Source organism: Sylvia atricapilla, chromosome 7 (genome assembly GCF_009819655.1).
Source record: "Sylvia atricapilla isolate bSylAtr1 chromosome 7, bSylAtr1.pri, whole genome shotgun sequence".
NCBI lineage: Eukaryota > Metazoa > Chordata > Aves > Passeriformes > Sylviidae > Sylvia > Sylvia atricapilla.
In genome coordinates this window covers 14,539,164-14,563,241 of record NC_089146.1, presented here as the reverse complement: position 1 = coordinate 14,563,241, position 24,078 = coordinate 14,539,164, and the positions used below count along the sequence as shown (strand labels likewise).

The 24,078-nt window shown below is 38.4% G+C and overlaps 1 protein-coding gene across 1 annotated transcript in view; it reads right to left on the bottom strand.

Moving 5' to 3' along the window:
* CERKL (ceramide kinase like) overlaps positions 1-24,078 on the bottom strand; it is a 51,502-nt gene that overhangs the window by 12,181 nt on the left and 15,243 nt on the right. Inside the window, exons 2-5 of the mRNA XM_066323307.1 lie at positions 18,099-18,341; positions 9,521-9,652; positions 4,486-4,549; positions 1,671-1,813 (exon numbers count right to left, since the gene is read on the bottom strand). Of these exons, the coding sequence (XP_066179404.1) occupies positions 1,671-1,813; positions 4,486-4,549; positions 9,521-9,652; positions 18,099-18,341 (582 nt within the window). The remainder of the gene's footprint in view (positions 1-1,670; positions 1,814-4,485; positions 4,550-9,520; positions 9,653-18,098; positions 18,342-24,078) is intronic.

The following is a 24,078-nucleotide window of genomic DNA, read 5'->3' as shown; positions in this document are numbered from 1 at the left end:
CGAGGTATTCAGAGTAACTGAGCTGCTAAGTGATGGCCAAACTTCTGCACTCAAATTCATTACCTTCATGTCTTTGAGACTGTAGTCTCTTTTACTAAGGGGTTTTTAACCTGAGAAAAAGCCAATGTAATCTTCCTCCTTTACAAGCAACTAACCCTCCTTTTACATGAGCAAACCAAATCAAAGCATTTAAAAATCTGCTTGCTCCATTCAAAGTGACATGCTCTTTTTTTTTTTTCTGTAGAAAATTAAAAACAGTGATTTGCTCTTTTACTGGCTGTAAGAATTTTTTCCTTACCACTTAAAAACATCTGAGAAACTACATCAAGTAGTTTTAGCAAACATCCACACCAGAAGAGAAGTGTTCATGCAAAAATACCTCTTCTCTTTTCAAGAGAAGGGATTCATATTCTAGTCCAGAATCAACCCTGACTGTACTGATTTGTGCTGGTTTTGGCTAGGGTAGTTAACTTTCTTCACAGTGGCTAATATGGGGCTGTGTTTTTGGATTTGTGCTGAATGCAGGGTTGATAACATAGAGATGTTTTTGTTATTGCTGAGCAGAGCTTACACAGAGCCAAGGCCATCTCTTCTTTTTGTATTGACACGCTGTTGAGGAAGTTGAGGTTGTATGGGAGGGTGGGAGGAGACACAGGCAGGACAGGTGAGCCCAAATGACCAAAGGGATATTCCAGACAATGACACCATGCTCAGTATATAAAATGGGGGCAAGGGTGGGACACTTGAAGTGATGGTGTTTGTCTTCCCAAGCCACTGTGACGTGTGGTGGGATGTCCTGGAGGTGGCTGAACACCTGTCTGCCCATGGGAAGCAGGGAATTAATTCCTTGTTCTGTTTTGCTGGTGCACACAGCTTTTGCTTTTTTTATGAAACTCTCTTTATCTCAACCCAAGAGTTTTCCAGTTTGATTCTCTCCCCAGTCCCACTGGTGGGGCAGTGAGCAAACTGCTGTGTGGGGCTGGGCTGCTGGCTGGGGTTAAACCACATCAGCTCTTCCTAAAGCCTTCCTGCTGGGCAAAGCCACATGCCAAGGAGGGCAAACACAAAACCTGAGGAGAAGGGGCATACAAACCCGCCAACACAAACAAAACCACACCACAAGACACAAGTTAATAAAAGAGCAAGATGACTTTTTAAGAGGGACAGGTTTTCATCTGTAAAACTACCGAAGAGAGAAAGTAGTTTTTTGTGTACATTTTTTCCCTTAATATAATGCACACAATGTATTTTTGGGACACTGTTTTAAAATATATCCTAAGTGTGAATCCAACCTAGAATTCTGCCAAGAAAACTGGAGATGCAAGAAAAGAAAATCTAGAAAACAAAGTTTTCATTTGGTATAATTTCTGTCAGGAAATAAGGGTGAAACTTGATCTTGTATAGATCAGCTGAAAATTATTTTTGTTTTATTCTCTCAGCTTCTTCCTTCAGGCAAAGAGCTCATCTGTGCCATTACTATAAATTATCATTACAATTTAAAATCAAGTCATTTGTAATCAATATAAATCACTAATTTAGGACATTTATTCAATAGCTCCCTTACATAGCTGAAGCACCAAGAACTGCCTTTAGTAGCCAAAACTGTGAAACATGCCAGAGGGACTTAAAACAGACCACTAACAAAATGTAACAGTAGCTTTCCTTCTCACCTGCTGGTATTACTCCCAGAGGGACTGGTGCTCTGACAGGCTTTGATACATAGTCAGTGTCTTTCCCGGCATCTATCTGGGCTCTGAGGAGTAGCCCATGAGCAACTTCACTGACAGATCCATCTCCACCAACACAAACTACCCTGTCAGAAAACAAAAATGCCAAACAGTTTAAAACAAACTCTTTCACAGCTGAACGAACAGGTGAAAGGCAGCTACCCCACACCATAAACATAATGATATTTCAAAAAGCTAAACAACATTCTTTCTTTAGCAACAAGCTTGGGCTTCACTGTCAGATCAGTAAATGTTACCTGAATGCCCCTTAAGCATTCTTATTTCTGCTTACTGTCTGAGTAGGAGTAAATAGACTTAAAAACTTACAGAGTCTTTCTTACCTTATCACACATCATGCACATCAACTGATCAGATGGAAGAACCAAACACACATTTAAATGCCTCAATGGAAAAGCTCTTTACACCTTTCAGTGCTGACCCATACAAACATTCCAATGCCTTTTAATTGCCCTTATAATAACAACTCACCAAATATTACAATAAAATAAAAAAACCCACTTGAAAACAGCTATTTTCATACACTACGCAGGCAGTTGAGGGATTTAGCAAGGTATAAAATCCTAGTGCCAGCAATCCTTTGTACAAAGGTACTTAATCACTGCCTCTGGAGCACATAATTAAACTCCCACCTGCTGTGGCTATAGAGAGGAATGCATTTGTCTGTAAAAGCACTGTTACAGCAAACATTTTTTCCCTTGTTTTTGTTTATTTAAGTACATATTACAGCGATTCTCCAAATTAATAAACATATTTTAATGATAAGAAGAGTAATGATACATCCCAAGCATTTATGACAGAAATGTCACAGTTACTTTGGGAGGAATTTGCCTGAATCATATTCTTTTCATGTATATGTATGAAGGCACAGTTGTGAAACTATGTCCAACCACTCAATCAGATCTCTATAAGAAAAAAAATCATTATGCTATTAATGTTATCAAATGTTTAAACTAAATTACCTCATCTCCTTTAACATTTTTCTTCAGTTTCTATTATTATTTCCAAGCTGATTTTTAATCTCTAATTTTTAGGAATGATTCCTCTATCGAGCTAAACACATTTAATAAAAAAATAATAGACATAGTTTGATGAACAGAATATAAAAGTTTGAAGCACATTTTTTTCCGGCTTGCAATCAGGAGTCTTCACCTTTCTTTTGACTCATTTTTTGTTTATTCCCAGGCTTAAAATTCTCTGTCACAGTAGCAAAACCAGTTAATCTTTGAAGTCTGAAAAACTGTATACCCAGAAGGACTTTTGTGGATTGTCCTCTGGCTATTAAAACTTTTGAAACAGATATATTTATCTCTGGTTTTGGAGTGCTGTGTAGATGGAGTCCAAGGAATAACATGAAAATGCTGCTAATTTTGATTTTTATTATTTTAGCATGAATCATCAAGAGTTGCCTTTTTGGCTGGAAATAGAGATACCATCAGGCACCTGGGATTCCAATACTAATCAGTGAGAACCTGCTATGCATAAGGAATAGAATGTCTTGAGCAAACACATTTTACCTGGACCTTGAAGAAGGCTTATGAGAGAAAGAAACATCGATTTGACCATCAGATGCAACTTTCTTAATCAACTATTCACTAAGGACTCACTAACCTGGGCTACTCTAAATATCCTTGATACATTAGACTCCTGAGTAGGGAAGAAATATATGCATGGGCATATGCTCTTCACATATGATATGAAGCAATATGTGTTCATACATTCTTCTTCTGTCTCTGTACAAACAGGAAAACCCAGCTGAGACAGTAGCATCACAAATGCAGTATTCTCTTTTTGTCACCAAAGCTAAGCAACAAGTCAGGGGGAAAAAACCAAATTGACAAAGTGCCTCAATTTTCAGTGTCCACCAAAAAAAGGGGGAGAGCAAAAAAAGGTAGTGTGTAAGACATGCACCTGTGGTCTTTCAAAATAGATTAGTAACAGCGGAAATCAGAGAAATTATAAATATAGACAAGCAGCTTTGACTAAGAATTAACGTATAGGAGTGCTGCTTTCAGAAGGCACTGAGATATAAACTGCCAGTTCACTACTGCAAATCATAAGCTTCAGTTTATTACATCTGCTGTTAACATGGAAGGAACCATAACTCTCCCAGAGAGAAAATGAAGCCCAGAAACTGCACGTTGCTATATTTTTTACATATTGCAGTCAATTAAAAAAAAAAACACGTTGTGTTGCCATTTCTATATTTTTGCATCTCTTAAAAAAAAAAAAAAAAAAAAAGGGGGATTGCAAAAAAAGGTAGAGTACAAAAGACACATGCCTATGGTCTTTCAAAAGGGTTATATTCTTCCAACTTAGATCTGGCTGAAGATCTAAGCTGAAGAAAGCCTTACAGAGGAAGTTCTCAGGGTCTACCCAGAGATCAAAGATGAAACAATTCAAATATGACTCAGTGTAGAAGATATTTGTGAAAGAAGATACAATCCAGGCTTTTCCTTCTTCATCTTTGTAATCTTACAAATACAGAGACTGAAACCCTTATGAAGCATGTTTCAGAAAGCTTTATGTTTATTTAACATTATTTATGAATCCAAGATACATTTCTATTGTCAGTAAACAATAAATAGCAAAGCATTTAATGAGAACTGAATTTCCCATGTTTCATACACATGAGAAGCAGAGTAACTCATGAATGCCCACTAGCATAATTTTGATTTGAATACAAATAAAATATAACATGATGAGGTTCACTAACATTCACAGTCACTAACCAACTCACCCATCAAATGCCTGCAGTTCACATTCTTTAAGGACTGAGAGAGCATGTCCTTCATATTCAGTTACTGTGGAAAACATCAATCAGCAGATTAGATAATTTTGTTTTGTCCAGCCAACATAAAGGAACACAGAGTAATTATATTCAGATTATTTTTAAGTCATTAATGCATTACAAGTATGAGAAGTTATATTTTACAGTTATGCTACCAAAAAGGCCAAACATTAAATTTCAGCTGTTATCAGATTCATGGCTATTTCATGCATTTAAATTCAGATCATTCAAGAAGATGTTTGTTGCATCAAAATGCAAGTTTTAACACTGACACAGTTGGTAAACTTCAGGAAAATAAGCATATCCTCAGTTAAGATTGAATTACTTCAGGATCAATCACATTTAATTGCCTTTGTGTTAGGATATGCAAATTGCTAAATCAAAAATAAGAGGAGTTAAACACAGAAGTATGAAATCAAGCCAAATACCAGTGACAACAGCATATAACACACAGAGGAAGGTGGCACAAGTATACACCAGAGTTCATAGCCTCTGGAGGAAACGAATCTGTCACTCCACATTGATGTCTCTGTGTTTGCTGATACCCTATATAGTACAGTAAATGCCAGCAAAGACAGGATAAACTGGCATACTACAGATGGCACGAAGCATCATAACTACATTTAGCATTTTCTAGGGCAGCTTTGCCAGAAGAGACAGCCCAGCTGCAGCCACCCATCAAAGATTTTTGCTGACTGACATGACACTTGCAGATGGATTTTTTGTGTAAGAATGTGCATCATTATATGCAAAATTACATTAATCTTTCATGCTTGTCTGTCCCTGGTGCTCACATAGTTCAAGGCTTTTCTCCAGTGTTCCTAAACATTGCTAAAATTATTAGTCTTGGTGTCTAAAACAATCATTCCATAGCTGTACCTGTTCCAACAGTATTTCTACAGACTATTCAAAGGCTGCTCACAAGAACTGAAAACACTCTTATCTCTTCCTGTATATACACACACACAAGCATGTGTGTGGATATAGTGAGTGTATATATCTTTTCTCCTAAAAAATAACAAGGAAAAAATTAAAAAGAGAAGTGATACAATCTTGACACTTCACACTAAGAAATTGTTTATATTGCCTATAACTTCAAAATCCCCCAATTAGTACCAGCAAAGTTCTAGTGCTTTGTGCTTTGAAAATTCTTAAGTAAAAAACTAGAGTTGTTTTGATTATACAGAAGGAAGAGATTTATCATTTTGCTGCAGAAACACCTACCACTACAGTAACTTTTGGCAATTAATTACAGAATTTACTTCCATGCAGGGCCTGTCTGGAACCTCCAAGCACATTATTTAGGCTAGCATATTCAGCTTTGCATTACCAATGGGAACAACGCTTTTATCAATATCTGTGTGAAAAGTGATCAATAAAAGTGTGCATCATGCAAAAATGCAGAAAGGTTCAAATATCTTACCATGGCTTAGCTGTGAAAGAAACTCTTCCCATGAAAACATAGAGTTGGTTACCAGGTAACATGCCTTTTTAAATGAACACGATGACATTTAGAAAGTTATGAGTACAGTCTAATTAAAATGGAACAGTAAATAAGATTTATTTTGTAACAGAAAACATGCTCAGTGCTCTCCTAATGTAAGTTATGCTTACTGTTACAGAATTAATTCACTCAAAGAACAAGGACATGAAAATAGAGAGGCTCATGTCTACAGAGATATCAATAAAGGCAGTAAAAATGACTAATGTTAGCCAGATTGAGAGCAAATCCATTCTCTTTGCATCTAACAGCTTAAGTTTGGAAATTATGTAGAAAAACTGCTCAAGGCTTAAGACTGAGGAATTCCAGGAACTTTAAAATTTGATGAGAGAATGACAGAGGATCTATTTTGATACATCATGTCAAAAAGGCAGTGAAAAAAAAAATGAGGTTTTCAGGAAAATCTTTGTGAGAACATATAGAGAATCGTTCAAGTAGGAAAAATAACTAGAAAAGTCCAACACAGACACAAAAATACCATGTCTAATAAGTTTTCTGCAGGCTTGCCAACCTCCAGAGGAGCATGTATAAATCATTTCGATAGCAGGAAAAAAAGCTAAGCATTTGAATATTTGGCATTGTTCCAATTCAGGAGGAAAAACAAACAAACAAAAACCCCTCCTACTCGATGTGTTTTGGTAACAGGAAGAAAGCTCCTTTCATTGTTTGAGAAGGTTCCAGACCTCATATTTGTCAAAACTATTATCACAAAACTATTATTTTGTTATTTTCTGACCATTTCTAAGGCACAATTTAGAAAGATTTTCTTTTTTCAAGAATGTTTTGTTCTTAAGTATCAGATAACAGCATTCTGAAGGGAGGACACCAAAGGTGCATCTCATTTGAACGGAGTCACACGTACTCCAAAAGCACTTTAACATCCTCTTCACATAGCAAACAAGAACCAAGGGCTTGGCCTCTACACACAGAAAAAGCAATACAGAATTAGTTCAACACTTCAAAACAGGAGATGCTTTCATGTGGCACCGAAATAAACTGGCACTCAGGCCACAGACCAGAATCAGTGGGACTGTAACAGTTACTGATAACAGCTTTTTTTCATCCAGCATCAACACCAGTTATCTGTTGGCATTTACCACATGGTAAGTTTAAATCAGTGCTATTTGTCCAACTCTCAAACACTCCTTTGTTTTGTGGTTCTGCCCTAAAATCAGGAGTTTGGGAAGACTGTTATTTTTGCCTAAATGTCCAGGTTCCAAGTGTGCATAAATGGAAGCAAAAGAGTCAAAACTAGGAAAAGAAGTGAGACAAGCTAGACTTCTGTCATGGTTTCCTTTATTTATTTTTCTTTAAACATCTGCGAGATCTTTCAATGTATTTCTAAAATACTAGCTCCAGTTACCACAATTTGCTAGTACTTGCAGGTATCTCAACAGGGGAGTGAGCTTTTGTAGAACTCAATTTTTGGAAGAGTCACTGTTCTTATCCTAGCAGCCATATCCCAGCTGCAATACAAAAAATTGCCCAGTTCTTAAAAGAGGCCAGATTTTAACTACTGTTTCACCTTAGCTACAGTTAAAAGCACTACTTCTATTTTAATTTGTTAATTCACACTTTCTGGTGCTCTAAGCACTTCAGAGATTTGCTTACTGCATGTAACAAAAATAACCCAAACCCCAGCAAAACACAATGCACTCCATAACACCGGTTATTTTTACTGAAATTAATAAATTGTAACACACAAAGCCATTTGGGAGAGGGAGGGAAGCAAAAGTCTACAAAATTTTGAAATAATTAGAAAGAAAAAGTAAATTTTGCTTCAGCACTTATTTATTTACATGTATGTCCTTAGATTGCTGTATGTCTTTGGGTAGGAGAGAGTATTTCCTCTCCAAACTTCCAAACACATAAGAGGTTTATTCCAGGAGGAGCTATAATGAAGAATAAGATCTGGAAAGCCTGATCAGAGAGGAAGCAACAACTACCAATGCACAAGAATGGCTGAAGAGAGCTCTGTCTTTCAGCACTCTACAGGCCATCTTTGATGTTATGAAGTGGTTTTAGTAACTTGAATTTTTTTTTTATTTTATATGCACTAGAAGCCACTTCAGAGGTTCAAATTTGCTATAAAATCTTTGCGCTCAACAAATTTTAACTTCATGTCCAATGAATTTTAAACGTGTGTATGTGGAAAAGCCAAAACGTAAACTACCTTCGGTGCAAAAATTGTACAAAAGCCTTGACCATTTCAGTGCCTGATACACCTCTGTAGGCCACCAGTTATGTAAATATTGGCCATGTTCCAAACCAGCAGGAGCAGCACGATGCACACTCCAACTGCGCAAAATCCAAAACAATGATGGGAGGAAAAACACCCAGCTCAATTTACTTGAAATAAAGCACTTAGTTTTATTAGAATAGGGTACCAGTGGACAGGATTTTTACTCAGCATTCACCATCACCCTCTTTTTTTGTTGTTGTTGTTGTTTTTTAACATAGCTCTTAATTATTTAGTTCTCTACTAGCATTGAAAACTGTAATGTAGTTTTCTCATTTTGCCTGTAGGAGGAGTGTTAGGCAGCTAATAAGCACAGTAGTATTTCAACATAGCCAAAATAACCTTAATTAAAGGACAGGCCATTAAACATTCTTCTGGCTCAACTCAGAAGTTTCCTATCAAAATTTCAAAAGCGAATAATTAAAAAATAAACCAGTTTTTTTATTTGCTAGTAAAAATTATTGTGAAACCTCTACAAATTATATTCACAACTTGCATTAAAACTTTTTTTTTTTTAATTGTGACCAAACAAGGCTAAGTTCAATTGACAATTGGCTAAGTTCAATATGACAGCATTATTAGTCTGTTCACACTGTGACCCACGCCTTTGTGTGGGTGTCTGTGAGAATTAAAATGTATATAAAGCTGCTAGCATTCCTCTCAGTTCAGGGTCGTTAAGGAATTATTGCAACAAAATTCTAATATATACAATCTTTTTCACATTTCTTCTAACGTGTCTTTAATCTTTACCTGATTTTACTTTAAATTGTGGGCTAAATAGTTTAAAAAATACAGGGATACAGGAAATAAAATTAGCAAGATAATTTTCATCTACCATTATTGCATTAGTATATTCTCACGGCTAAATCAGATTTCATCAGAACAATTTTTGGCCTAACCTGAACTAGTTGTCATTTCATAAGAATTTAAGAAACAACTGCAAGATGAGACCTCTTATAATTTGTTTAGGCTGAGACTGAAAATTTTTCAAGTCAATTACAACAGACATAGGAAAAAGACTAGATTACGAGTATTGACTGCTAGAGGTGAAAAATATTGAATCAATAACAGAAGCACTAAAGAACTTTTTGACCAAATAAAAATATATTGTGTTGCATTAATTAGAGTTCCAACTGCAGTACTTGCAGTCAAAGGCAATAAGGATAAGCAGTAAATTCAAATTGTCTCACATTCTTAACCATTAGTTTCACAAAGGGTTAAGCTATACTTCTGAAGCAACTTACCTGTGACATCAGTTTTTATGTCAGCAAGTTTAAAAAGGGGTGCAACTTTGTCATAATAAATGTGAGTGGCTTCTCTTTTGTGGCTGCTTGGGTTAACAAACACTTTCAAGGATTTAGGTCTGTTTTGAAAGCCTAAAAAAAAAAAAAAAAATTAAGATTACACACAACCCAACTATTTTTACAGCTTAAATGGTTTTAATCAGAACCATTACAATACTTCTTCAGGATAAGTAAATTACAGTCTAAAATAAGTCTCAATTTCTTCTTGCATGTGCACTACTTATCTTTAAATGACAGTATTGATTAACTTTGTGTATACAGCTAATAGTAGGAATCAGAAAAAAACTGCACATGTCATAGCCTCGTTAAACTCTGATTCAGGAGAGGGTGAGTGTGAAGTTTGGGCACCAAAAAAGAAAAGAAACCCAAACATAAAAACATATCCTTGTTGGAATTTAATATGACTCACTCCCAGCAGACATACAAAAGTAATACCCAAGAAAAAATGACACCACAGTCAAACACTTTTCTTTTTTAAGAGTGCAAACCAAACAGTCCAAAGGAAAATTCCTCATTGTGAAAGAGGTCCAAAATTATAAAGAAATAGAAATTTGGCAGTATCATTTGGAAATCTGAGAATTATTGTTCATTTAGGTCTTTGGAATAACAAACTCCAAGGAAATAACACTGGGAAATACTGCTATGCAAAACTGAACCTTGTCTTGCACATTGATCCCATGAAGTAATTTTATTATTTGAAACATGACATATTGCTGAAGCGTAAATAACTCAGACTAAACCAATAACATTACTTTTCAAACTCTCTTTTCTAGAATCCCTGCAATTGCCAACGTTCAGTGAGGCTGCTTTGCTACAAGAAGCAAGCACTAGTGTGCAATACTGCTCTTCTTTTGGTGTTTATTTAAAATATTTGATTTGAACAATTCTAAATCTTGTTTTAGTATTAGGGCAGACTAGCACTTTCTTAGCCAAATAAAAACTAGAATATCTGGCAATTGGACTGCTTTCAACATTCCAGAACAAAATTAGTAGTAGCCCACAACTCCAAAAAGGAGCCAAGAATGAAAGCACATTTTCCTGCCCTATAAGGAATATTACTTTAAATTTTACAGCCACATGTACCTTCAGAGTGTCAGCAGGGACTTTCAGCTCAGGAATGAGTGTCAGTTCATTCCACTTACTCTACCTCAACAATTGAACAGGAACGATTACTCAAAGAAATTATAGCTAAAAGCTGTTTTAGCAATAAAGAGGAAAATATTCCTTCAGACCAAAACATAATTATAGAAGTCACAGACATTATTTTTTGGTTTTTTTAAGCACATCAAAGAATTTTGAGAAGAAAACTAGCTCTTTTTCCAATTTGTGTCAGAAAATTTAGATTTCTTAGAGATACTGAAGGAAATTATTACATCAGTTTGCTGCTAAAATGTCAAAATCATACACAAAAAAATTGCATAAGCATGTTTATGTCAAAATGTTACAGAGTGCCAAGTCATTGCACAGCGAATTAATCCTGGAGAATCCTGCATGTCTTCAGTAACAAGCACCTGTATTCAAAAGCATCTCTTTCAAAAAGGAGAAAAAAGAAAGTAGGGGGCTTGGTGAGGACTGTGGATGTGGTGTAGGGAAGGGTTTCTGCAAACAAACTGCGGGCTCCTTCTCTGCCCCTTCACTCTGGGAACCAGTGTTAGAGGCGCAGAACAATATCCAGCATAAACTGACGGCTGGGGATGCAAGCACCGTAAAGACACCCCAGGACACGGTTCAGGAGGACCCTGAGCAGCTACGAGACAGGTCTGGGGAACGCCTGAGGATGTTCAATCAGCAATCCCCAAGGCCAGCCGCTGAGGCAGCAGAGCCCCGGCAGGAGCCGTGTGGGGAGCCGGGAACACGGCCGCTGTGCTGCGGCCCGACGGATGTCACTGCAGCCTTGGCACTGCAGCCTCGGCACTGCAGCATTGGCACTGCAGCCTTGGCACTGCAGCCCTGTCACTGCAGCCTCGGCACTGCAGCCCTGTCACTGCAGCCTCGGCACTGCAGCCGTGTCACTGCAGCCTCATCACTGCAGCCTCGGCACTGCAGCACTGGCACTGCAACCTCGGCACTGCAGCACTGGCACTGCAACCTCGGCACTGCAGCCGTGTCACTGCAGCCTCATCACTGCAGCCTCGGCACTGCAGCCCTGTCACTGCAGCCTCGGCACTGCAGCCTCATCACTGCAGCCCTGGCACTGCAGCCCTGGCACTGCAGCATTGGCACTGCAGCCCTGGCACTGCAGCCCTGTCACTGCAGCCTCGGCACTGCAGCCCTGGCACTGCAGCCTCGTCACTGCAGGCCTGTCACTGCAGGCCTGTCACTGCAGGCCTGTCACTGCAGCCCTGGCACTGCAGCCTCGGCACTGCAGCCCTGTCACTGCAGCCCTGGCACTGCAGCATTGGCACTGCAGCCCTGGCACTGCAGCCCTGTCACTGCACCCTTGGCACTGCAGCCCTGTCACTGCAGCCTTGGCACTGCAGCCCTGTCACTGCAGCCCTGTCACTGCACCCTTGGCACTGCAGCCTTGGCACTGCAGCCTTGGCACTGCAGCCCTGTCACTGCACCCTTGGCACTGCAGCCCTGGCACTGCAGCCCTGGCACTGCAGCCCTGTCACTGCACCCTTGGCACTGCAGCCTTGGCACTGCAGCCCTGTCACTGCAGCCCTGTCACTGCACCCTTGGCACTGCAGCCCTGGCACTGCAGCCCTGGCACTGCAGCCCTGGCACTGCAGCCCTGGCACTGCACCCTTGGCACTGCAGCCCTGGCACTGCAGCCCTGGCACTGCAGCCCTGGCACTGCACCCCTGGCACTGCAGCCCTGGCACTGCAGCCCTGGCACTGCACCCTTGGCACTGCAGCCCTGGCACTGCAGCCCTGGCACTGCAGCCCTGGCACTGCACCCCTGGCACTGCAGCCCTGGCACTGCAGCCCTGGCACTGCACCCTTGGCACTGCAGCCCTGGCACTGCAGCCCTGGCACTGCACCCTTGGCACTGCAGCCATGTCACTGCAGCCTCATCACTGCAGCCCTGTCACTGCAACCTCATCACTGCAGCCCTGGCACTGCAGCCTTGACACTGCAGCCCTGGCACTGCAGCCCTGGCACTGCACCCTTGGCACTGCAGCCCTGGCACTGCAGCCCTGGCACTGCAGCCCTGGCACTGCACCCTTGGCACTGCAGCCCTGGCACTGCAGCCTTGACACTGCAGCCCTGTCACTGCAGCCATGTCACTGCAGCCCTGTCACTGCAGCATTGTCACTGCACCCTTGGCACTGCAGCCCTGGCACTGCAGCCCCGGCACTGCAGCATTGTCACTGCACCCTTGTCACTGCACCCTTGGCACTGCAGCCCTGGCACTGCACCCTTGTTCGCAACACCTCTGGGCCTGAAGATGCCCAGCTGCCCCCACTCTGAGGCCTCCCAGCACAAGAGAGATGAAGTGCAGCAATGGCTGGGCAGGCCACAGCAGTCATGGCCCGGGCAGCCTCAGGGACAAAAGCCACCTCACCCCTTCAGCATCTCTGTGCGAGTGACAGCCACCAGGCCAGGCTCCTGCGGGGACAGAGAGGCAGCGGACACGAGGGCACCGGCAATGTTCCAGTGTGAAATAAAGAAAAACACCCCTCACAATGACAGCAGGTAAGCCTTGGGTGACATTGTCTATCCTTAGAGATTTTCAAAACTTATCTGGACAGGGCTCTCAGCAACCTGATCTTTCTTAGAAGCTCACCTGCCCTGAGCAGGAAGCTAGAACGGATAATCTCCAGAGGTCCAGTCCAACCTAAATTATTCTCCATTCTCTGGAAACAGAAAGAAGCACTGCAGGTATGTATTGCAGTGGTGTTCATACAGGTATGAAATGCAGTGGCATTTCTTATTACAACACAAACAAGGAAGACTTAACAAAAGCTCCCAAAGACTTTTAATACCTATAAGTAATCATCATTAAGACATTATAATAATGTCTTAATTGAAATCTACTAATGGGTATCACTGCAGTCTTTTAGAAGTTGTAAAAATATTAAGACCAAAAAAATAATTTCTGTGACTTTATCATTTGCCTAAAGCATCAGTAAAAGTTAAATGGAAAACTTATAAGAATAAGGACTCCTGCTTCAAAAGAGAAAAGATTTAACTAAATTCATAAATGTGCTGTCATGTTTCTTGTCTTATTTATAAAAAACTGTAATCAACTGGTCCTCCTAACACTCAATCCCCCACCAACACCCAGAGCTAAAAAACTGTAAAAAGTGACTTCAGTCATGGATATCTGAGTATACCTTTGAAGTCATAAAAAACAAAGCAAAAATACCCCCTTCCCCAAAACATACAAATATAAGAATACAATACACAAAAGAGGGGGGGAAGAATGGGAAAGTACAGTTTCCAGAAGTCGAAAAAGCAGATGAAATGTCAAAAAATTCTGTTATCCAGACAGTGCAAGTTATAGTTCTGCAAAACAGGCATCAGGAGAAAACTGAAAGGATAAAAGCAAACATCCCTATCTCACTTCAATGTTCTTTGCATATGATATGTAAAACTTTAACCCTAGGTGGCAATATAAAGTTTCAAAAGAAATCCTACATAGGCAAAAGAAAATAGACTTTTCAGTTGGTGAGGGAAAAAAATCATAGATTTTTGAGGAAATAGTTTGATTTAATTTTTTAAAGAAAAAATAATTTATTTAACCATCCTAAACCAGAAACTATATTTATGATTATGTATATTTGGCTATTGCTAAAAAGTGTATCAGAGTTAATACATAAATCCTAGCAAGATTTTCAAGGACCAAACGAATTCACAGGAGCAAAGTATTAAAATATTCTCTTTGTGACTATTTGAATATCAACTTACTTTTTTAGAGAGATAAAATATTCCATTGATGGAAATATTTTTCACAAACAAGGCATTTGAGCAGAGATGGTACACTGCTGAAGTGACTTTGTTTGTGCCAAATAATTGGCATGAAAGGATGATGATGACAAAATGCATTACTTTATCATTCCCGGTGCACTGGACACGTTAGAACACACCAAACAACTGAGTTTAATGAAAGCGTATCCCGTAACAGCCAAAGATTAAACTTTCAAACAGTATTATTGTGAAGCTTCTTTAAAGTGTTTTTTAAATAATAATCTTTTAATTGTCTTTAAACGACATCTATATGAATGAATCAATGTCATTGACTACTGTGTGCAACTGATCCCAGTCTGCCAGCCTTTTGGGGCTCTCCTAACTGGTATTCTGGTATTGTTTTCCCTGGCTGCTCCATTTGAAACGAGCCAGCAGCCTAAAGCAGGAAGGCCAACTGTTCCCCTAGTACTAACAAATGTGCTAATATGCACTAGTTTAAACTTGATCTATCAAGTGAATCAGTGAACCATGAAGGGTGGTGGGTCAATCAGGGTGTTCAGGAAACAAAGGCTCCCGGGGCAGCGGAGACGCTGTGCTCAGACATACATCTGTGCTGCTTTCAGGCCCCGGCCCGAGGAAAACGGGTTTATGTTACAAAAGTTAGGAGCCTGGAATCATGTCATTACCACCTACATTTATAAATACTTGATACAGCATTAGCAATATTATACATGAGAAAAACGTAACGATATGAGACAGAGTTGTTAATGTAACTATGGAGACATCGCTGTTAATATTAACTAACCTAAGTTAATGTTTAACATTAATGGTTTAATTAAAACTTCATGCATGAAGTTTCAGGCTTTCATATCAAATCCCCGTGTGATAGATACTCTGGAACGATAGATAAAAATAAAATGCACTTTGTGCTTTTTTTGCTACTTTATCATTTATTCTTAACAACACTTGCTGTCTTTTGATAGTTCATAGAGTTTTTAAGTAAAGCTTTTTTAAATCAACTGTAAGTCTTATCTTGTTAAAAAATGGATGAACATTGACAACTGTACATTTTCTCTCATTTTTGAGCCTTCCTCAACCCCTTCAGAACCGCTGTGTATTTGCATGTGCAGAGGATTTTGGATGAAACAGTGAACTCTACTGACAGTGTGTCCCCTCATGCCAGGCCCATAAACACTGTACAAAAAGATGCGATGTGTAAGTGGAAATCACTGAGAGTGGGGTGTGCACCAGGGCTGGGATGGGATAACAGCACACTAGACCCAGTCTAAGCTGCCCTTGGGGGCCTTCCAGGAGCCAGCCCAGAGCCAAGGCTCTGGAGGTGCATGAAGATGGCAGTGGTTGTCTTAGAGCAGTTTAACAAACACACCAGGTACAGATCAGATTTCAGCTCCTCAAATCTAGCTGGCATGCACTGGAACAGCAGCACCAGCAGGCAGAAAACAAGAACTTACTTAAACATGGGAAGATGGTGGTGGATATATTTTGTTACCTTGTCCCAACCACAGAGAAAGTTGTTCCTTAATCAATGTATATGGACAAAAACCTAAAAAATTGTCAAAGAGTAAGGTAAACAAGTAGAAATTGCATTTCTCTGCAGAGGAAACACACCTGTCAGTGACGTGTATTCCCATTTGTCAGAATGTCTAAATATTATTGATCAAATATATATATATTTATGCTCTACTTTGATAAATCATCTGCTATTAATTTGATCCAGCCCAGAAACAATAAAAAAAAATCCGTCAGGTAAATAATGAAGCAGTTAATGAAAAATTACTTTGTGATCAGACAGACTGGGGAGGAGGCAGGGCAGGGAAGCAATTTTTACTGTTTCAGAAGGATAAAACCAGGAGCAGCCAATTGGAGTTCATTAACAATGACTCCAGCACTATTACAGAAAAAGAAAAAGGCTGTAACAAAAACTATGAAAATTCATCACTGTTTCACCCAGAAATATCAGCCACCAAGAAATTAACTGAACTCAACCACATTGTACACTTTTAGTTCAGACTTAGGAGAACATACACATTAGCAACTGGTATGATGAGGGGTTTGTGCAGTTATTTTTATCTCTCTGAGTCCTGTTTATTCCTGGAGTAGAAGACAAGGAGAAAAAATGTACTGATCAGAGATCCAAAACAAATCTGTACAAGGTCTGAGCTTCTGGAGAAAGACTGAAGCAAGAACTTTAAACAGCATTGCACAGAACACTTTTTTTTCAGGTTCAGGTGGCATCCAATTACAAAGCTATAAAACAGAGACTGCACCTCGAGGTCAAGGCAACCTGAGCTAGAGATACTGCAGCTTTTTTTTTCTGTGAACATATGGCATCACTGCTCCTGATAGATGGAGAGTAATCTAGGAACAAAACAGACATTTGCTCCTTATGCAAATGTTGTTGCCTTTATGGGTAGCTGGAGATCTACAGGAATCCTGGCACTTCTGCAGATTGAGATATTTCATGATAAAGTCTTTCAAAAGGGGAAAAGGGACAGCAATTTTTAATACACATCTTTACTGGGAAAATCTAAAGCATACTTAACAAATACAAGAATGCACCATTAATAACTCATGTTGTTTCTTTAGCATCTGCGTGTGAAACTTTAGCAGAAGTGCACTATAAATTCTTATTCAAAGTGTTGTTGCAAACACTACAGATGTACAAGATTTGAATTCATAATCTGGCTCAGTCTTGACAATTCAGCTGGAGTTCTAATAGTGTATCACAAGATAGACTGCTTTTCCTCTGTAATAAACAAATTCATTTACTATGCTCTGGAAACAGGCACCCTTTGGAGTTAAATCAGTTTGGTATTGGGGAAGGGATGCCATTTTGGTTATTTACATCAAAAGTGTGCTACGTTCTGTGCCTTTCAGATATAAAATACAGTGAAAGGCCTGGATTTCTTGGATCCTCTTTTCTCTATATGGTGAATATTTTTTTCTTAATTTTGATAGAGCTTCCATAAAATTAAAAACAAAAAAACAACCAACCCTTCAACTGGTTAAACAAAGCATCCTGAAACTAGCATTAGCCTAGGCAAACACAGAAAGATATTTTTAAAGTAAAGAATTGCATCCTCTCACTACTGTCAATAAATTTTGTATCAGATTATCCAACAAGAGTCCTACAGAACCCTAAGAGCACTGCCACCTCTGAATTCATGAAGATGAGAAAAGTCTCTCCCATTAGTCTCTGAGAGAATATGGAGGTCTCAAATGGGATTTCATAAACCATCACCAGAAAGCTCCTGAAGAGTTCCCAGAAGTGCAGCTACTGTAGTACCATCAGGTGGGATGCAATTTCAAGTGAAAATATCAACAAAACACGTTACTTCTTTCAGAAACAGATTTCCCAGAAGACTCTTCAGTCAGAATAAAGAAAATCACTTATTTTCAGTAGCTTCCAAAACTCTTCCAAAAATAACATCAATTTGTTTTCATCTTCACAGATACATTAGTCAATTATTGTCACTTTTCTAGATTTTACACCTGACCATGTAAAACTTCAGTAGTAGACATTTGCCAGAAATAAGATTCATATGTGTCTTAATTTCCACAGGCAACATGTTTCTAAGCTTCGCTCAGCCTCATGTATTGCCAGTAGAAACAAATATGACATCAACTTCAATTAAATGCTTACCATTCAAAATTTCCTTCAGATGTCTAAACCATGACTGACAGTGATCTTCACTTAAGTTATTTAAATGGATAGCACAGTCTGTAAGCTTATTCTCTTCTTTATTCAAGCATTTAAAAATTGTGATACCCAACAAAGTACCACCTTTTTTCTGCCCTGCAAAACGACGACGTTTCAGTTTTACTGAAAATACATCTTTCATTTCAATAATCTCCTCTTGAGCCTGTAAAGCCACACTGGAATCACCTGTAAGGGGAAAAAAATAAAAAGAAAAGCATTACTAATGTGATTGGGAGCAACAACTAAAAGCATTGTTAGGGCTTCATCTCTAGATTCACTTCTTGCCTCTGTTCATCCTTGCACTGACACTTATGGCATATAATTTCCCTCAATCACTGCTCTTTTATTTTACCAACTTTGTTTAGTATCCAGCCGTACAAACAAGACTATTTCTAAGAGGTTACCTACTCAACTTCCTGATGTTAAAAAAAAAATATTAAAATTTCACAGTCTAAGAAAAACATTTTTGGAATTCATATTCAAAAAGCAATTTCTTTATTCTATTCACCTAAATCATAGAAGTTATCCTTGTAAATCATAGATCAGAAAGTGTGCTATGACCCAAGCTGACTATATGTTCACTATATTTTTTCATTTGATACAACCATTGCCTTTTGTGTTTACATCAGAAACATAACACAAAACAGTTAAGCAAAAATAGACAAATAAACCAAAAATGCGTTACCCATCTTTTTTTTTTTTTATTTTTGATTTATAAATTCAGTTTAGAAAACAAGAAAAACAGGTTCAAAAAAGTTCTTGTGACAGTTTGAGATCCCCACCCAAGAGAGAGTCGTGTTAGGCTAAGGGAAGGTTTTGTTATTTTGGGGCCTTTATTTACGTGGATGCTGTGGCTGCAGATGCTGCCACTTCATTTCCAAGTGCCTTTTGGAGATGTATCAACTGAGGCACTATGGTACAGGCTTCTCCCTTTTCTGCTCTCTTGAGCTGCATTCCAATTCCTCAAAAACAAAGTCAAATACACAAACTGAAGGAAAAACGTCACCATTCCTGTGGGTATCGGATTCTTTGGACACAGAAAGGAAGTTTTCTCTGCTTTCTTCATAATTACAACAGATCTGATACAGCACACCAATAAAGGCCCCTTTGCAGCCCAAGGCAAGAAATGCTTGAAACAAGAAAACTTCCCCAAATCCAGCAACAACTCTGTCAGCTGGTTTCTCAATAGCAAAAACTGTAGCAGATTCTGTTTGATGAATAGTTGACACATGCTGCACTGGAGTGCTGGGAAAACCTATTTTAATTGTCATCTGGGGAAGAATGGACAGCACCCCTCCTTCATTACACCACGTGAAGCTGAGGGTTTCAGAAAGTCATACACTTTTTCTGGGCAGGAAAAAGACAACTTTGTCAATTCTTCTAACAGTTTGATACTGGCACTATCAACAACATTTCTGGAAGGAGACTATGCAGTGATCGTCTCTCTGCCCAGGAATCCTGGATGACTTCTCCTCAGCCATGCCAACACAAATAACACTCAAGTCAATATGACTTCTCCTCACAGTTCTCAACAAATTAATTTTTTTCCTGCTCTGTACCAAATAACCTGTGACAATAGAAGCATGACCTTGTTATACTTCCCACATATTTTCCCGAACTTGTTACACTTTATCATCCTAAAATCTCCCTAAATCAGCTACTAAGGTGTAAAGCTGGACTGAAATCATTCCAGTCTTAGCAGGAATACTGTGACAAGTAAATGTTGGTGTCCATTGAGATAATGCACAGGAAATTGTCTGTAATGCATATTTTCAGAAGTACACAGCAAATAAACAGGAGAAAACTCACCTAAATATTTTTTTTTTAAAAAAACCCAACATAAATCCTGAAGTACTGTAACAACTGCTGTGAAAGTACTTGCATTCAGAGTATCCTTTAAAAATGAGGGAACTGAGGAGGAAAAAAATACTGTATGATCCCATTTGAACTATGATTTGTCACAAACTCAAAGCGGACGTTGTACAAACTCGGTACTAACATTACCAAACCCAAGATCTTAATTTTTGTCAAATTAATACTGCTCTTCTAAGAAATTATATATAAAAATAGTCTTTGTAGGCCTGAAATGAAAAACTGGTGATGTCCCAAATTACCTAGAACTACATAGTTTAATACCTACCTTAAAGACTTGCTTTAAATTGTAAAACAGAATTTTTGAGGGCTCTGCTAATGTTTTTTCCCAGAGTCTGACTGTCAGACCATATTGAACACTGAAAATGCCAGCACACAACCTCAACGTTTTAGGAAAAGGAGTCAACAAAGACACGTGAAATATAACCACAACCATTCTGCTGCAATAACTGAGCTGCAACATTCACTTCCCCAGACCAATACAAATATTCTAAGTGGGCTTGCTTCAAAAATATTTTTAAATAAATCATACTTTAAAATAAATCCTATTTTGGGTTTACCTCTTAGTTTTGCTGAGGATATCATGAACTCTATTATGCCAGTGTTATGGATGTGCACCAAACACAAGTTAGAAACACGAGCCTATTTATCCTGACCAAGTCAAGGAAAATGAAGGCCTGATAAAACACTTTTTATCCCCCACTAGCTTTCATAAAATGACATTTAGTCTTAAGCCAGGTAAAGTCTGCATTTTCTTTTCACGACTATTTCAGCCAGTTTCTTACTTGCTTGTGCATCTTCCTCTTACTCTGTATTCATCAAATTCTAACATTGCTCAGATGCATATCAAAATTTTTGATATTTAAAATAAAACATTCTTACTAGGCAGCACTAGACTTTCCACTATCTGACTTTGTTTTACAGGAATACACTTCCAGATGCATCCTGGAAAAGGATATAAACTCTAGGAATGCTGAATTGTAAAAAACAGTCATCCTCAAGTTTTCATTTCTAGAGGAAATGTCAAACTAGCTAGTAGGATTAGGACAGCCCATTTTTACTCAAGTTGTAAAGAAATCTGCATAAAATCCCAGGCATATTCTACAATTTTCATTTTCTCTACTTACTGAAAATAAGGCCATTGCAAATGCAGTAAAATTTTATGAAACAACTCAGATAAAGAAAATTTAAGTCATGAGCTGTATTTATAAAATATTTCTAGAATGAGATAACAACCAAGCTTGCTTTTGCAACAAAGTATATATTGGATAAAACACTTTTTTTCAGTTTGAAAAGCATTGGCTCGTTAGTATCATATTGGTTATTGTGAGCAGTTTCAGGACATTAACTGTCCTCTCACATTATTTAGAAAGATATTGGGTACCATCTGTTCTTGCAAGAGATTTAAGTATACATCTATTAGATATCATGCTATTTATTTAATTCAGTACCCACTTTCCATTGTTGTATCTTCTGAGAAAAAAAAAAAAAAAAAAAAAAAAAAAGAAGTCAATTTAATTACAAGGAATAAAGATAATCTCTTCTACCAGGCTGCCCTGTCATCATGAAAGTGGAGAGGGAACCTGTATAAAGTAGGTTACAGGCGTTAGGAAAGAGCAAAACTAACAGCACTTAACATTTAACAAAGATCCAACAAAACCAGAATATATGGCACTTTAAAAAAAAGTTACTATAAGCCAAGGGCTTGTCTGAATCAATCTCAGCACATCTGTCTGATGTAGAGCGTAAACAGGATTAGAGTTGGATTTATCTGCTTGACGCTAATTGTACTCAGTTTCTGCACATGTCCACTTTTTTTTTTTTTCCCAAATACAGCATGAAAAAAAAGAAAAATCTGCCTAAATAGATGAATCTCTAGGAAGTTTTATGCCCCTATTTATCATCTCACTAAGTTTAAGCAATGAGCCTATCCTATATTTTTCCTATTTATGGTAGTCTAATCTCTTATTTAACAAAAAATTGTGTCTAAATCAACCCCACTGAGCTAAATCAAAAAAATGAGGCACTAATGCACTCAAATAGAGTTTAACTGTAAATAGTAAACCAAAATTTAATTAGTTAAGAGTGTTAAACTTGGCTTTAAACAAAAAGACTGCCTCATGTTTATAGCAAAATTGATGAAAATACACACAAAGAAAAAAAGCAGTGCTACTGAAAAATAGGAGAGTTTTAAAGAAAATATGGTATTTAAATATAAACACCAACATTTCAACAAGGAACTACTTTTTGGATTGTTATCTTAGCACAGAGGCCCACCATCTAGAAATGGTACTTAAGGACTTGATTTCCATAACAAATACCTGGAGTACATGGAAAATACCAGAAAACACACATGAAATGTGACTATAATTCAAGTACAAGAATTGGGCACAAAGAAAAGAGTGTTGTACTCCCTTGGTCACAAATGCTTCCTATGACCTTTGGCAAGATACCTAGCCCTCCTGACTATAATGAATAAATAAATCTTTTACACATTTTAGGCTCTCTGCTCCATTACATTCTCAAACTTTACTTCCTTAATAGTTGACTGATATAGCTGAGTGCAGTGTAACTTTACAGAAATAATTAGAAATTTTAAAAAACCATCAAGACCATACCAAAGAAAATACAGGGATCAGTACTTATTAAAGAAGTGTTTTATTATAAAATCCTTATTTATTATAAAATTGATCACAGACCATCCTACACTGTATGAACACTACTTTCAAAATAACCATTTGGGACACACAATAAAACATAACTATATTAATATAAACACACACAAAAAAAATAGAATTAAAATTTAAATTAGTTTTGACAGTATGTCTATAAATCTATGTTTAGGAACATTTATTATAATGTCTAATGCATATAAACCAGCACCTATTAGCCCATCGGTTACTAAGCCCATTTTTCCCTCATTGTAAATCAGCAAAGCACAGTAAGCACCATGCAGCTGATTTATAAAACCTCTACAGTTTTCAGCAACTTATTGATTAAGAAGAGCTGGCAGTGAGAAAAGCAGATATGACCGTTCTTGCCAGAAAAGCAAAAAAAATCTGTAAAGCTTTTCTGGCTATTTAGCACTTATTTAACTACTCTAAACATGAGACAGAAAAGCTATTTCACAACACATGAATTCTGAATGATTTCTTATTTCAAAAAGATAGGTCATGCAGCACTTCTGGAAAAATTTTATGCTATGTCTCTCACTCTCTTCTGCAAGCAGAGAAAGCAAAATTCCAGCTTCTGCTTGCCAGAAGCAGCAAACACCAAGCTGAGGAGGTGGTACAGGGCCAGCATGGGGAGGGGCTGGTTTTTGTTTGAAGATTAGTTTTATATTACTCTAGTCCTTTTAGAAAGTGCTACCTTTTAAGTTTAAGATGTTTAACACAAGCAAGGCCGTAATCTAGAAACACATTTCTCACTCTGTATGCAATGACCTGCTTGGGAGCAGCAAGGAGCTCAAAGTACTACAAGGGACCGCAGAGATGCATCTCAGTTTCTGCAGAGCTGGAGAGAAAAAGCAGGGTGCAACCATTCACTTCACCTTTTAATGGCAGCTCTTCACTTGCAGCAGCAGCTGTTTTCCTTCAGGGCAGAAAACTGAGCTTAAAAACATCTGACAGGAATACAACCCATTTTCATTCTCCTTCTCTGGAGAACCTTAGGGAGAAGTGATGTATTTTGCCAAGCAAACGCAATACCTTGCTGCTAATCCCTCTCTCAACACAGACTCACCTGCCATGACTGTGCAGTCCAGCCCTTTTCCTGAAGTCTGGCTCTGGGCAAAACCCAGCTGAGCCAAATCAACTCCCTAAAGTAAAAGAGATTGCCCGCTTTTCCCCTGGCTTAGTCTTCTGACAAGTTGTTTGATATAACCAGTTCAACACAAGTCCTATAAAAGCAGAGATGCTACAAAGTGCTAAGAAAATTCACAGTGGAGAAAAGAAGAACTGGGACTGTCTCCTTTCATCAGCAGGAAGCCAACAGGGCTTGAGCCAATCTGCTGTGCATTTTCACTTCCAATTGCTAACTCCCCAAAGATCAC